Here is a 15,491-nt window from a genome sequence, read left to right on the forward strand (position 1 = left end):
GCTATTTGCAACTCCAGCTCCTTTCTCTGTGATGTTAGAATAAAATTCTCATTCAGACACTGAAACCTTAACCCCAATTAGCCCATTATCTCTTAGGACATGGTTCCTGCTTCCCTCTCCAACCTTTCATCTCTCATCAGGTGCCAAACATCTATAAGGCAGACTTTCAATTCCCAGGTGCTTGTGTTTCATGACACTCTGGGGTTTTGATCTGCTGTCTTGCTGGTGTGCTCTCTGCTCTGAAGTATAGCTACTTTTCAAAACTTAAGAACTAGTAAGTTTGCAAGTCAGTGTTACCTGTTTTCGTCTGCCCACTAGAATACACCCCACCCCCACCAGGCTGAGTCAACTGCTTCTCTTGTGCAATAATATTCAGTCCCCTGAAGTGTGATTGCTGATTGACTTGCAAGTCTCCCTCACTAAACTGTGACCTCGACTAATTAGAATCCAATCCATCCTCCACCGCTAGCTTCCAGCATGTTACCTAATGATACTCAGCAAATGCTGAGTATCCCCACTGAGCCAGCTCCCCAACCTGGACAGCAATTCTTATAAAGCGAGCAAGCCTGACTCCCCTCCCAGCCTCTCTGCTCCTACTTCTCCACCATGAGCTCCTGTCTGGCTAACTGCACCTTGGTGAGATGCGTGCAAGAGTGACCCTGGACCTTGTCCCTCTATGACTGTGAGCTAAATGAACCGCTTTCCTATAGAGTCAGTCCATTTCAGAGTACTACATTCTGGCAACAATAGGCTGAACACATTCAGGGCTCAGGACAATATTCCCATGACAGATATTCTGAATAGGTGAGGATTCTAAAGAGCAAAAAAGGAATTGCCATTATCAGTTTTCATTCAGTCTTCCTTTCTCTAGAATCAATTATCTCACCTCCTTTAGCTATTCCATAAATGGCAACAAGCTGGATGAGCAAATTTCAATTTTACGCGAAGTTATTAGACTCTCAAATGAGATTTGTAATTGGCATTCACAAGAAATCAATTATTAGTAGTTATTCCAGGCGCTCTCCCTCCACGTTTGGCCTGTGCGAGCATTTGTGATGCTCTAAAGAAAAGCATGCAGCATACTGCCCTCCATGTCCAGACTGCAACCATCCTGCCCACAGAGCTTTCTATGCCAAATCTCAGGGTGCTATGATCCATCTTCATTTTCTGTTTAATTAATTTCAAGGTAACACTGGCCTAGTTGTGCAAAATAAGCAATTAATACATTTAGTGTTAAAATGTTTTACAATTCCTTTTAAGTAATCAACTTGTTATCCTATAAATCTGGTCATACTAAACAAATTTATGTTTTAAATAGGTCATCTCTAGAAAACAAATACCTTGAAACAATTATAGCATAAGGCACTAAATACAGAGATTATAAGCTAAAATGTGAAATTAATTAGGACAAACAATTTTTCAAACTACCCTTTCAATTAGAAATTAAGTTCTTACAGTCATCTCAAAAGAAGAAAAAAGAAACTAAGTCTTTGGAGCATTTAATTTTCATCTATCACCATCATTGTTATGTAGTCCCTGTAATTGATGGCATTTGATTCGGGATCAATTGCAGCAGACAACATTTCTTCCATTTCCTCTTGAGAAAAAGGTTCACCTGGAGAGACAAGAAGGGAGACCATCTTTTACAGACCGGAGTTTTTTCTTTCCTCTAGCCAGCTTCATTGCCATGGAGTCCACAGGCCTCCAGCTGTGTCTAGTTTTCTCCATGGGAGCTGTACAGCCAACATCTGAGAATCCAGAAGTTCAAAAGGCATGCTGTCACACACCCTACAAGGCTGCAGATTTACTACCCTGCCGTTACCTACAGAATACAGCATTTCAGTCAAAACAGTAGGAGTACATAAAACACCATGAACAAAGTTGTTTATTCACTTAAATTAAAATTATTGAAATTGCAAAAGTATTTGCTTGAAGCTAAAGACTTATAGGTGAATCTAATTATTATGTTAGTGAAACTATGGAGAGATAGATGAAGAGAGAGACCGGACACTTGATCACTACATCCAGCCTCTCTCACATTGGTTTAACCCCACCATAGATACCACCCATCGATCATCCTAAAATCCCCCTTGTTTCAGTCTGAGCTAGCTGAAATCAGATGAAATGGAAAGTGGGAGAGAAAATTTGTGAGCTTCAGTTGGACTCAGGTAACAACTGAGAGCCATCTTGGAAACTGGCTCCACCAAGGTAGGACACAAACTCCAGAAGAATATGGAAAAACCTGAAGACTATTTAAGACAGAACTATGTCCCAATGTTAAAGAGAAATACAGAGCATACAAGCCATCACACTAGAACTTTAGGGGGAAAGTCTTATGCAAACCAAGACTTGAGAAGGGTTACTGTCTTAGTTAAGGTTTCTATTGTTGTGAAGAGACACCAGGACCGTGGCAACTCTTACAAAGAAAACATTTAACTGGATGGCTTACAGTTCAGAGGTTCAGTCCAATAGCATCATGGTGGGACATGGTGCTGAAAAAGGAGCTAAGAATTCTATATTTTTGATCCATAGGCAACAGGAAGTAAACTGAGACATTAGGTGTAGCTTGAGCATATAGGAGACCTCAAAGTCCACCCCCACAGTGACACACTTCCTAAAACAAGGTCATAACTACTCCAACAAGCCCCACCTCCTAATGATGCCACTCACTATGAGCTCATGGAGGTCAATTACATTCAAACTACCATAGTTGTCTACTTTATGAGCCTAAAACACTTCTCACTATCCACAGTATTTTCTATGTTGGGATTCAACTACCAGTACAGAACTTATGCTAATTGGTAGGGATTTTGTGGCTTTTCATTTTTAATTTTTGTTTTGTTTTGTTGTTGTTCTAAACAGAGTCCTTCAATGCTAGGAATCTGACTTCAAACTCACATTTTTGTTTTTGTTTTGTTTTGTTTTTTCTTACCTTGGCCTTCTGAGTGCTAGGTTCATATGTATAAACTTTCTAAGAAAGAATTCCTGAAATGCTGAAGTGACAAATTCTGGATTTTTGTTACCTGACTATTAGACACTCAGTCCACTGCCAAGTAAACTTGGATGTAAGTCTCAAAAGGACACTAATAATGGGTGGCAGGTGTAGTGGCGCACATCTGCAGTTCCAGCGCTCAGGCTGAAGTGAGCTTGAGGCTAAACAAAGATTTGTCTTAAAAGAACAAAGCCAGGCAGTGATGGCACACGCCTTTAATCCCAGCACTCGGGAGGCAGAGGCAGGCGGATCTCTGTGAGTTCAAGACCAGCCTGGACTACCAAGTGAGCTCCAGGACAGCCTCCAAAGCCACAGAGAAACCCTGTCTCGAAAAAACCAAAAAAAAAAAAAAAAAAAAAAAAGATAAAAAAGATCTTTCCTGACGCTAAATACCATCTGATGCAATAAACATCCTGGACACACATGAACTCTGTCTTGTGGGTACTTGATTCACTATGGTTTATGGTGTTTATCTTGCAATCTCCTGGGCATTTAGAATCACATTCTTAAACTTAAAGATGCGCTGGCTGTTCTGTGGACACTATGGAAGGATGTGGAAGTAACTTTAGAGTCCAAAAGCTCAGGTATACTTAAATCTGGAATTTTCAGAACCAAAATATCACTTCTTAGCCAGGCCTGTTGGCACACACCTTTAATCCCAGCACTGAGAAGACAGAGGCAGGTGGATCTCTGAGTTCAAGGCCAGCCTGGTCTACAGAGTGAGTTCCAGGACAATCAGCGATACACAGAAAAAGCCTCTCTCTTTAAAAAAAATCATCTTTTAAGCAACCATTTTACTGAAGTACGCAGCTGTGTACTTAGAGGAAGAGCATATTACATCCAATAATAATGATACACTAAGGGGGGGTGCGGGAGGAGGGGAGGGAGAGGGAACTGGGATTGACATGTAAAACAAGCTATTTAAAATTAAAAGAAAAAATAATGATACACTAAGATAACATGGTGCACCTTATATATACCTAACAAATATACTGACTCATATAACATGGAAGAAATTGAATAATGTTGAATAAATAACTGAAACCATTTATATACTTCTCTGAAAAGAACTGATGCAGGCTCTGTCTATTAGGATAGCCAACAGCTGCCCTGGAGTATAAGAACTCTGTAAGTATGCCTCCCTGGAAATGCTCATGAAGCACCTTCCTGGGGCCCACATGGCCGTGTTGCCCTACACACAGTGCAGCAGTGCCTGACTTCGCTGTTTCAGTGGTTAGCATTACTACCTTTGACATCCAGGGGCCAGGGCACAATCTTGGGGTTCCTTTATACTCATCGCCCATTTTCATCCCCTGCCCTTCGTTAGTCACCATGGCCCAGGGGCCTGTGGCAGAGCCATACTGAATCAATTCCCTTTTTCTAGCCCCTGTGCCAGGCCAGGCCCGCATTAGGGAACCCTGGGAATGCTGAAGGAGCCGTCCTGCTCATCTGGCTGGCTGAACCTTTCTTACTCACCTACAGACAAACCAGCACTTTCCCACAGCCCTGCTACGCTGGGTGACTCAGTCCAACTCTCCACCGCCCAGGGGATGACCCGAGCTCGAGAACAGGCTTCTACAATCAGCCCCGAACCACCTCCATCCCTTTCCTACTGTTGGCCAACAAGATTCGTAGGCTGGCTGAGCTCACCTTCTTCCATGTGCCTGGCTGCCTTCCTTCCAGAGTCTGTTCCATTTATCCATTTCCCATCAGCCAACTTCAACTGTCTTCATTCAACCGCTCATTTGTTCACTCACAGCTGATCATATGTTGACACTATGACATGCGAGGGTACTATAACATATAAGATCTTATGCCTGCCCCGATAGCTCACCACCCTATCTACTGAAGCAAAGAATAGGCTCCCATCTGTAATCCCATGTGGGAGGCTAAAACAGGATAATTGTCTTGAGTTTAATGCCAGCCTGCGATACATAGTAAACACCAGATTCACCTGGGTTATAGAATGCAACCCTGACACAAAACAAAAGCAAACGAATAAATCTACCTTCTCAAGGAAGCTATTTTCTCTGTCAGCCTTCCCAGGCCAACATTTCCAGGCTAGTTTCAGCTTGCATTGATCTTCTGATAGCTATTTTTCTAATGTCTTATATTGATCTATTTCACAAGTTAGCTTTGCTTCCCCAGTAAGACTATAATATGCTCAAGAAAGGGATCAGATTCCAGTGTCATTACCATCCACTGTACTTTACCAATAAATATACAATAGGCACACAGTAGGAGTGACTCAATCACTTTGGCTGTTTTTATTAATTTCATGTGGCCCAATTTACTTTAGGGTTTACTTCCTTTCATCCTCGGTTAATTAGTAAAGTTAACTGCTCACATGATGTTAACACAGTAGGTGATCCTGGGTGGCAGCTATGAATTTCATGTTATTTCTTCACTCAATTCCTGTTTCCTGATGGGGAACTGAGTTAAAATGCCCAAACCAGATGAGCATAGCACTTCTGACACTGGTCTCCTTGCTCAAAATGATACCCATGTCCATGCTCAACTGATGCATGACTGCTGCATCACTCAGGACTTGGCCCATGCATCTGGGAGCTGGAGAGAGGAAGCAGAACTCCTCCCTTAGAACAGTGTGTGTAGAGGAAACAGAACTCCTCCCTTAGTACAGTGTGTGTGTGTGTGTGTGTGTGTGTGTGTGTGTGTGTGTGTGTCTAAAGGAAGCAGAACTCCTCCTTAGTACAGGGAGTGTGTGTGTATGTGTGTGTGTGTGTGTATGTAGGAAACAGAACTTCTCCCTTACTATAGTGTGTGTGTGTGTGTGTGTGTGTGTGTGTGTGTGTGTGTGTGTGTGTAAAGGAAGCAGAACTCCTCCTTAGTACAGGGAGTGTGTGTGTCTGTGTGTGTGTGTAGGAAACAGAACTTCTCCCTTAGTACAGAATGTGTGTGTGTGTGTGTGTGTGTGTGTGTGTGTGTAAAGGAAGCAGAACACCTCCCTTAGCACAGGTTGTGTGTGTGTGAACAGCACTAATGACTGTCCATCAAGATGCTTACAGTTAGGGAAATACATGTATAGACTCACATAAAAAGAGAACATTTGAAGGAAATATACAGGTATTTGTCAGAGAAGGTCCCATTATCATAAGAAAATATAATTTTGTGTGAATTCACATTCAATTTAGGCTATATTGTTTGCAACTTTACCACCTAAGAAGATCTTTTAAAAGAAATTTTTATATACTATAACTCAAATCTTCTGTCTAAAAAGGCATTGCTTTATGATTGACAGCTCATGTTCTCTAAGTGGCATGTCTTTTATTCAGAAAATATTTAAGTGACTAAAGTAAGCACAATTTATACAAGTAATCATTACACTTCCATTACACAAAATCAAATACCAAAATAATAGGAATAATAAATAAATATTTAACCAAACAATTGCTTTTAAAATATCACCTCCTTTAACTATTGCATAATTGTTTAGAACTTACTAATTGGGCTGGAGAGATGGCTCAACAGTTAAAACCAAGCACTGTTCTGCCAAGAACCTGAGTTCAGTTCCCAGTATCCATATCAGGTGGTTGGCAACCATCTGTAACTCTAGCTACAGGGGGACATGATGCTTCTGGTCTCTGTGGGTACTGCACTCACATGCACACACACACACACACACACAATTAAAAAATAAACATCTGTAAGCCTATCCATCTCTGCATAACTTGCTCTCATCAGAAGCAAAGCCTCTGACCTTCCTCAGTCATGTATTTAACCAGCTCTTCCTTGGTCAGAATCCCTCGTTTAGCTGGATCCAAAACCTGGGGAAAGCAGATATATTTTCTTTGTTGAATAAATTCTACATGATGAATTAATTTTTCACATATACATGAATAATCTGGAGTTCACCCACCTCAAAAGCTCTGAGAAGGACATCTTCAGCAATTGGTCTGTATCTGTAATTTTACAACAAAGTGAGTTAATACCAGCATATTTATCTCAGTCTCTACATGATAAATGACTGCATTAAGCAAAATAAAAGCCACTAATATACTATGCTAATGGCATTTCCCTTGATGAAATTTCTTTGGATTTCTGGATATGAAAGTCAGCAGTACCTATCTCACAGAAATGTTTGGTATTACCTATTAGCATTTCTCATTGATATAAAAATAAATTTATCTAGGACTAAAACATCTACAATCAATCAACTGTCATATGCTAATGCTGTCTTCTGCTAGAAAAGTAACTAATGCTAATTTTTATTTAAAAATGGTAATTCACAGTTAAATATAACTACAATGTTGTTCTTTTTGTAGTTCCTTTGCCTTTTCATTATTTCTTGCTTAAACCAGTCTGAAATATACTGAAAGGCTAGAGGAAACTACCCTAAGATACAGACTGGGTAAATAAAATATAAAAGGTCAAGTGGTTTGGTTTGGTTTTGAGGCAAAACTGTAGCTCAGGATAGCCTGAAACTACATAACTAAGGCTAGCCTCAAGTTTGTGGAAATCCTCCTGCCTCAGCCCCTCAATGCTGGAATAACAAGCATAAAGCATCACACCTGGCCAGCCAAATGTTTTGAAATTAATGCCATTCTAGTTATCTTGCCTTAAAATTGGGTTTACTTCCTTACTTTCTTTCCAGAAGTGCTTTGGTCATCACTGGAAGAAATTTTTCATATCTAATGTATCCAGTGGGTTCCTCTTCCTCCACCTGAACAATTAAAAACAGTCATTTATTCATTCAACAAATACATTGATCAACTACTTTTTTCAAACGCTGAGCCAAGTGTTGGGATTTGGTGATGAGACTATGGGCATGAATGTAGCTTGGGGAGCTTCTTTTCTGCAGGAGAGGCACATACAATTCAGAACGCCGCATCACCCGAGGCTGGGGAGACAGCTGTCAGGAAACTGCTTGCCATGCAACCCTGAGGACTTGAACTCAACTCCTAACACTCACATCAACAGCAAGGTGTGTAATTGCATCACAGTGGATTGTCACTCAGAGTTAACCTCTGGCATGTATGCTCACACACACACCAAACACAATACCAAGTATCCAACTTGCGTTTGCGATACAGGGTAACCGCAAACTTGCAATGATCCTCCTGCTCAGCCTTCCCTATGGCAGTATGTCAGACATGAGCCACCAGGCCTGGCTTGAATGTCTAATTCTAGATATATGCAAACACCATGAGTAAAGGGGTGTGGGTCTAGAGTAGCACAGAGCACAGGAAACCTCTCCCATCAGGGCATCAGGGAAGTCACTGGCAACTGTGGTGTTGGGGCTGGTTTCTCAAGGACAGGAAGAAGCTGGAGAGAGACCTATCATCCGCAGGACAGCCATTCCCTGTTATCCTGAGAACAGTGTGAAACCACTGATAGTCTCATAGGTGTGTGTTTTAAAGGTCAGTCTGTTGTGGGTGAGGTGGCTACTTCAGACAAAGGGTGATGGTACAGACTGGAGCGGTGGCCATGAGGAGAGTGGGTGTGTGACCAGGAGACCTTTAAGAAGGCTTGACAGAGTGACTGCATTCACCCACTACAGATTAGGGAAAACAGGTATCTAAGGCGACTCCAAGATTCTGACTTGCACAAATGCACTGTCTTTCCTTGAGATGAGGAATCCTGAATGAGGTCAGATTATGGCCAGTCCCACATCTCAAATCATTCTTGTACTTAATGAAATACTTTCCTGAGTATTAGAACTCTGCTCCATCATCCTAAATTAAGACAACACTATTCCAAAGATGGGAGCCTTTGGCACCTAGCACTACAGGATGAGAAAGAAACAAGTCTTTTTCCTCCGGGTTCAACTCTGACAGACTGAACAAAGCTCTACTGACCTTAACTTCCACGTAAAGCAATTTATATGGAGCTATAAATCCTGCACTCTCTTTCAAAAATCCTATTAAAAGGATCATAGATCCCAATTCAACAGATGAGTTTTTAAGAGATTTATTGTTTCAACAAAAAATAAATCTATAGGCGGCTATTAAGTAGAATGCATTGTCATCCAAATGACAGCTATTTTTAATGTTCATATGAGAGTCATACCTAGTGGGAGAAGAGTCTTCAGACTTCATTATCAGAGAAAATCAAATATATCTAGGGACATCATGTTTCATAACTTCTGTACTGATCAGTATGTGAATAATTTCTTCAGTTTCCTCTAAGGTCTATGGTGAGCATTTTGACAATTAATGTTAATATAGCTATGCTATACTTAGGCACTAGTCTGAAACTCTCAGAACACTGAGACTTAAACATCTGAATGTAGGTGCTGCTCAATGGTAGAGTGTTTGTGGTTTAAACTTCAGGGCAGATTTTTTAAAAGTTACTCTCTGTGTCTCCTGGAAACGTCAGAGAACCTACACCATTAAGTCTCACTAACATTGAAGATATGATAGAATAAATAGATACAACAGTAAAAGAACATGTTACATCTAAAAAAATTCCTGACACAAAACATCCAGGAAATCTGGGACAGTGTGAAAAGACCAAACCTAAGAATAATAGGAACAAAAGAAGAATCCCAGTTCAAAAGCCGGAATATATTTTTAACAAAAATCATAGAAGAAAATTTTCCTAACCTATAAATTGACATGCCTATAAAGGTACAAGAAGCTTACAGAACACCTAATAGATTGGAACAGAAAAGAAAGTCCCACACAACATAATAATCAAAAGTCTAAACATACAGAACCAAGAAAAAATATTAAAAAGCTGCAAAGGGAAAATGCCAAGTAACATATAAAGGCAGACCTATCAAAATTACACCCGACTTCTTAATGAAGACTCAAAAATCCAGAAGGCCCTGGACAGATGTCTTGCAGACTCTAAAAAAAACACAAAATGACAGCCAGACTACTATAGCAAGCAAAATTTTCAATTATCACAGAGAAACAAGATATCCTACGGCAAAGTCAAATTTAAACACTATCTATCCACAAATCTAGCCCTACAGAAGGTACTAGAAGGAAAATCCCAACCCAAGAAAGGTAATTATACCCTTGAAAAAACAGGAAATAATCTCACATTAGCAAAACCAAAAGAAGGGAACCACAACACAAACACACACCATTATCATCAAAAGCAACAAAATAACAGGAATCAACAATCATTGGTCATTAACACGTCTCAATAACACTGAACTCAATTCCTACATAAAAAGATATAGCCTAATAGAATGGATGTAAAAACAGAACCCATTCCTCTGATGCATACAAGAAACACACTTCAACCTCAAAAACAGACATTACCTCAGGTTAAAGTGTTGGAAAAAGACTGTCCAAGCAAATGAACCCAAGAAGCAAGCTGGTGTATCTATTTTAATACCTAACAAAATAGACATCAAACCAAAAATCAATCAAAAATGATAGGATACTTCATACTCGTCAAGTATTCACCAAGATAACATTTCAATTCTTAATATCTATGCCCCAAATGCAGGGGCACCCACATTTATAAAAAAATTATTAAAGATTAAATCATCCATTGAACTTCATACATTAATAGTAGGAGACTTCAACACCCAACTCTCACTAATGGACAGGTTATCCAGACAAAAACTAAACAGAGAAATAATAGAGCTAACAGATAGTATAAACCAAATGGACCTAACAGATATCTACAGAACATTTCACCCAAACACAAAAGAATATACTTTCTTCTCAGCACCTCATGAAACTTTCTCCAAAATTGACCACCGACTAAGACACAAAGCAAGTCTCAACAGATACAAGAAAACTGAAATAACTCCCTGTATCCTATCAGACCACCCATTAAAACTGTATTGCAGCAACAACAGAAACAGCAGAAAGCCTACAAACTCATGGAAATTGAACATTTCTCTATTGAATGACTACTGGGTCAGGGCAGAAAGAGAGAGAGAGAGAGAGAGAGAGAGAGAGAGAGAGAGAGAGAGAGAGAGAGAGAGAGAGAGAGAGAGAGAGAGAGAGAGAGATTGGCAGGCAGGCAGGCAGAACAAACCCAAACTTATGAAACACAATGAAATCTGTGCTAAGAGGAAAGTCCAAAGCAGTAAGTGCCTTCATAAAGAAACTGGACAATTTTCTTGATAGATACCTCTTACCAAAGTTAAATCAAGACCAAATAAATGATTTAAACAGACCTATAACCCCTAAGGAAATAGATGCCATCATTAAAAAGTCTCCCAACCAAAAAAAAAAAAAAAAAAGGAAAAAAAAACCCCAAGGCCAGATGTTTTTAAGCACAGAATTCTATCAGACTTTCAAAGAAGAGCTAATGCCAATACTCCTCAACTCATTCCACAAAATAGAAATAGAAGGAACGTTGCCAAATTCATTTTATGAGGCCACAGCCACCCTGATATCAAAACCACAAAAAGATTCAACAAAGAAAGAGAACTACAGACCAATTTCCCTCCTGAACATTGATGCAAAAATACTCAATACTTTCAAACCAAATCCAAGAACACATCAAAAAGATCATCTACCACGATCAAGTAGGCTTCATCCCAAAGACGCATCATATGAAAATCTGTCAACAAAATGGACCATATAAACAAAGTGAAAGAAAAAAACTCATGATCATTTTGTTAGATGCTGAAAACGCCTTTAAAAAAATCCAGCACCCCTTCATGATAAAAGTCTTAGAGAGATCAGGGATACAAAGGACATTAAATGGAGAGAAACTGAAAATAATCCCACAATTTTAAAAAAAACCTCTAGAGCTATCATCATCCCTGATTTTAAGCTGTACTACAGAGCAATAGTAATAAAAAAAAAACTTCCTGGGCATTGGTGGTGCACACCTTTAATCCCAGCACTGGAGGGGGAAGGGGGACACGGGACACAGAGACAGGCAGATTAGAGTTTGAGGTCAGCCTGGTCTACAGAGTGAGTTCCAGGACAGCCTCCAAAACAATACAGAGAAACCCTGTCTCGGAAAAAAACAAACAAACAAAAAAAACTACGTAACAGACAAGTTGACTAGTGAAATGAAATTGAGGACCCAGATGTAAATCTATATGCCTATGGACACCTGATTTCACCAAAAAAGCCAAGATTATGCAATGGAAAAAAGAAAGCAAAAAATAGTGCTAGTCTAACTGGAGGTTGTCATGTACAAAAATGCAAATCAATCCACATCTATCACCCAGAACAAAACTCAAGTTCAACTTGATCAAAGACATCAACACTAAACTTGACAGAAGAGGAAGTGGGGAATAGCCTTGAACACATGGCACAGGACACAACTTCCTGAACAGAATATCAATAGTGCAGACACTAAGATTGACAATAAATAGGACTTTATGAACCTGAAAAGTTTCTGTAAGGCAAAGGACACCATCAATAATAGGACAAAATGGCAACCTGCAGAATGGGAAAAGACTTTCACCAACTCCAAATGTGACAGAGGGATAATATTCAAAATAAATAAAGAACTGGAGAAACTAGATATCAACAAACCAAACAGTCCAATTAAAAATAGAGTATAGATCTAAACAGAATTCTCAACAGAAGAATCTCAAATGGCTAAGAAACACTTACAAATGTTCAACATTCTTAACCATCAGGGAAATCAAAACGGCTTTGAGATTCCATCTCACGCCTGTCAGAATGGCCAAGATCAAAGACACAAGTGACAATTCATGTAGTCAGGAATGTGAAACAAGGGAAACACTTTTCCATTGCCTGTGGAAGTGCGAATTATACATCTACTCTGGAAATCAATACGGCAGTTTCTCAGGAAATTGGGAATCAGTCTACCTCAAGACCCAGCCATCCCACCACACAGACACTTGCTCAACTATGTTCATAGCAGTCTTATCCATAGCCAGAACCTGGAAACAATCAAAATGTCTTTAAACTGAAGAATGGATAAGGAAAAAGTGGTACATTTACACAATGGAATATTATTCAGTTTTTTTAAAATGACATCATGAAATTCACAGGCAAATTGATGAAAAAAATCATCCGGAGTGAGGTAACCAAGACCCAGAAGACAAAGATTCTATGTGTTCACTCATCCGTGGATATGAACTGGAAAGTAAAGGACAATCGCACTACAGTCCACAGACCCAGAGAGGCTGAGGAGGCCAAGGCAGGACAGAGGTATGAATCTCCACAAGAAGGGAGACAGACTAGATTTTGTGGGTGGCCTGGGGACAGGTGGCGATGAGAGCAGGAGGGATCAAGTCGGGGAAGAGGTACTGAGAGAGATGACTGGGATTAGGGGACCTTTTAGTAGAAACCTACTGCAATAGGAACTCCTGGGAATCTACAAGGGTGACTCGAGCAAAACACTTCTAGAAGTGGAGGATACGGTGCCTGAACTGGCCATCTTCTATAACCAGGCAAGGTTTCCAGTGTAGGGATTGGAACACCAACCCAACCACAAAACCTTTGACCTACTATTTGTCCTGCCTACAAGATGTCCTGAGGTAAAGATGGTGCGGAACTTGTGGGAGCAGCCAAACAATGACTGATCCAACTTGAGACCCACACCACACAGTGCCTGACACTGCCTGGAGGGCCAGGAACCAGAGACTGGATAGCCCAGAGACCTAGGGAAGAACAAAATATGACGGGCACAAAAAGTCAATGAAACGATTCCTAACTGTTGCCAAAACCCACAGTCAAACATTAGGTAGAGTTCAAGGAACCCAGAAGAGGAGGAATGATTGCAGGACAAGGAGGGATCAAAGGCATCATAGGAACACAGCCCACAGAATCAACTAACCAGCGCTCATAAGGGCTCTCAGAGACTGAACCAACAATCAGGGAGCCTGTAATGATCTGACCTAGGTCCTCTGCATATATGTTATGGTTGTGTAGTTTGGTGTTCTTGTAGCACTCCTAACAGTGAGAACAGGAGCTGTCCCTGACTCTTTTGCATGTTTTGGACCCCTTTTCTCCTGCTTGGTTGCCTCATCCAGCCTAGTTATAAGGTGCCCAGCCTTACTTGATATGCCATGTTTGGTTGACATGCCTGGAGGCCTGCTCTTTTCTGAAGCGAAAAGAGGAGGAGTGGAGCCGGGCGTTGGTGGCGCACACCTTTAATCCCAGCACTTGGGAGGCAGAGGCAGGCGGATCTCTGTGAGTTTGAGACCAGCCTGGTCTACAAGAGCTAGTTCCAGGACAGCCTCCAAAGCCACAGAGAAGCCCTGTCTTGAAAAGCCAAAAAAAAAAAAAAAAAGGAGGATGAGTGCATCTGGGTGAGAAGAGAGGTGGGGGAGGGGCTGGAACTGGAAGGAGAAGAGGGAGGAGAAACTGAGATGCGGTGTAATATATGAGAAAGGAATAAAAAGAAAACATCTATTTTCAGTTATATGTAGTACATATATATATGCATATGTATACATATATATGTATATATACAGGCAATGAAGAAATGTTAATAATAGGAGAAACAGTCTTCCCCAGGAAAGAATTCCATCTGATACCAAATGGTCAGCCTGAAAATATACATACAAGTAGCATTATATGCACTAATCAGGTTGTATTTATATAAAACAACAATTAAAGACAAAGAAATTGGGCTGGAGAGATGACTCAGACATTAAGAACACTGACTGCTCTTTCAGAGGTCCTGAGTTCAATCCCCAGCAACCATATGGTGGCTCACCACCACCTATAATGAGATCTGGTGCCCTCTTCTGGCCTGCAGGTATACATGCAGACCATTCATATACATAAAATATAAATACAATAAAATCTTTTTTTAAAAAAAGGCAAAGAGGTCATAAACTGAAAAGAGAGCTGTAGTTGAGAGCCACAGGCAGAGAGAGGGGGACACAATTCCTCCAACAAGACCAAATCTCCTAATCCTTCTAATCCTTTCAAACAGTTCTACGCCCCAGTGACTTCGCATTCACATACATGAACCTATGCGGGCCATTCTTATTCAAACCACATTAACATGTGTTAAGAAGAGCTCCAATCCATCAGAACAGCAAAAAAAGTCTCTCTCTCTCCTCGCTCTCCCTCTCTCTCTCCTCTCTCTCTCTCTCTCTCTCTCTCTCTCTCTCTCTCTCTCTCTCTCTCTCTCTCTCTGAGACAGTGTCTTGCTGTTACCTAGGTTGGCCTTAAAACTCTTAACCTCCCTGCCCCAGTATTCCCACTGTTAGAATTACAAGTGTTTGTCATCATGCCTAGCATAAACTTTCTTCAGTTTAAAAAAAGAGACAGGATAATGAATATAAATAGGAGCCTGGTGACTTAAAAGTAAGAAAATGGATGGCAAGATGTCTGCACAAGCCTGGTGACATTCCTTCAATCCCAGAACCCAAGGGAAAGGTGCAGAGAGCAGAATCCACAATGGTGTCCTCTGACCTTCACATATCCATGTGGCATCAAGTGTTTGGCCACATACATCATATATATACATGTACAAGTGTGCACACACACACACACACACACACACACACACTTTTTAATGCCATTTTAAATGGTTTTTGGAAGTCCATTTTCAAATTCTGAAATTCTTTCCATGACCCAATACTGCCCTCTAGCGTCCAGAGTATGTTCCTAAACATGAATAA

At 40.5% G+C, this 15,491-nt stretch overlaps 1 protein-coding gene across 3 annotated transcripts in view; it reads right to left on the reverse strand.

Moving 5' to 3' along the window:
• Window positions 1–1,153: 1,153 nt before the first annotated feature.
• The window catches only part of Efcab2 (EF-hand calcium binding domain 2), an 82,776-nt gene continuing 68,438 nt past the window's right edge, over window positions 1,154–15,491 (reverse strand). For 2 of the 3 annotated variants that reach the window (XM_040738376.1, XM_005078152.4), the window contains exons 4-7: window positions 7,594–7,673; window positions 6,870–6,912; window positions 6,711–6,777; window positions 1,154–1,615 (exon numbers count right to left, since the gene is read on the reverse strand). In XM_040738376.1, coding sequence (XP_040594310.1) covers window positions 1,500–1,615; window positions 6,711–6,777; window positions 6,870–6,912; window positions 7,594–7,673 — 306 coding nt within the window. In that variant the 3' untranslated portion in view covers window positions 1,154–1,499. The remainder of the gene's footprint in view (window positions 1,616–6,710; window positions 6,778–6,869; window positions 6,913–7,593; window positions 7,674–15,491) is intronic. The other variant, XM_013119135.3, reaches the window with a different exon arrangement.

This window comes from Mesocricetus auratus, unplaced genomic scaffold (assembly GCF_017639785.1).
Source record: "Mesocricetus auratus isolate SY011 unplaced genomic scaffold, BCM_Maur_2.0 Super-Scaffold_100676, whole genome shotgun sequence".
NCBI lineage: Eukaryota > Metazoa > Chordata > Mammalia > Rodentia > Cricetidae > Mesocricetus > Mesocricetus auratus.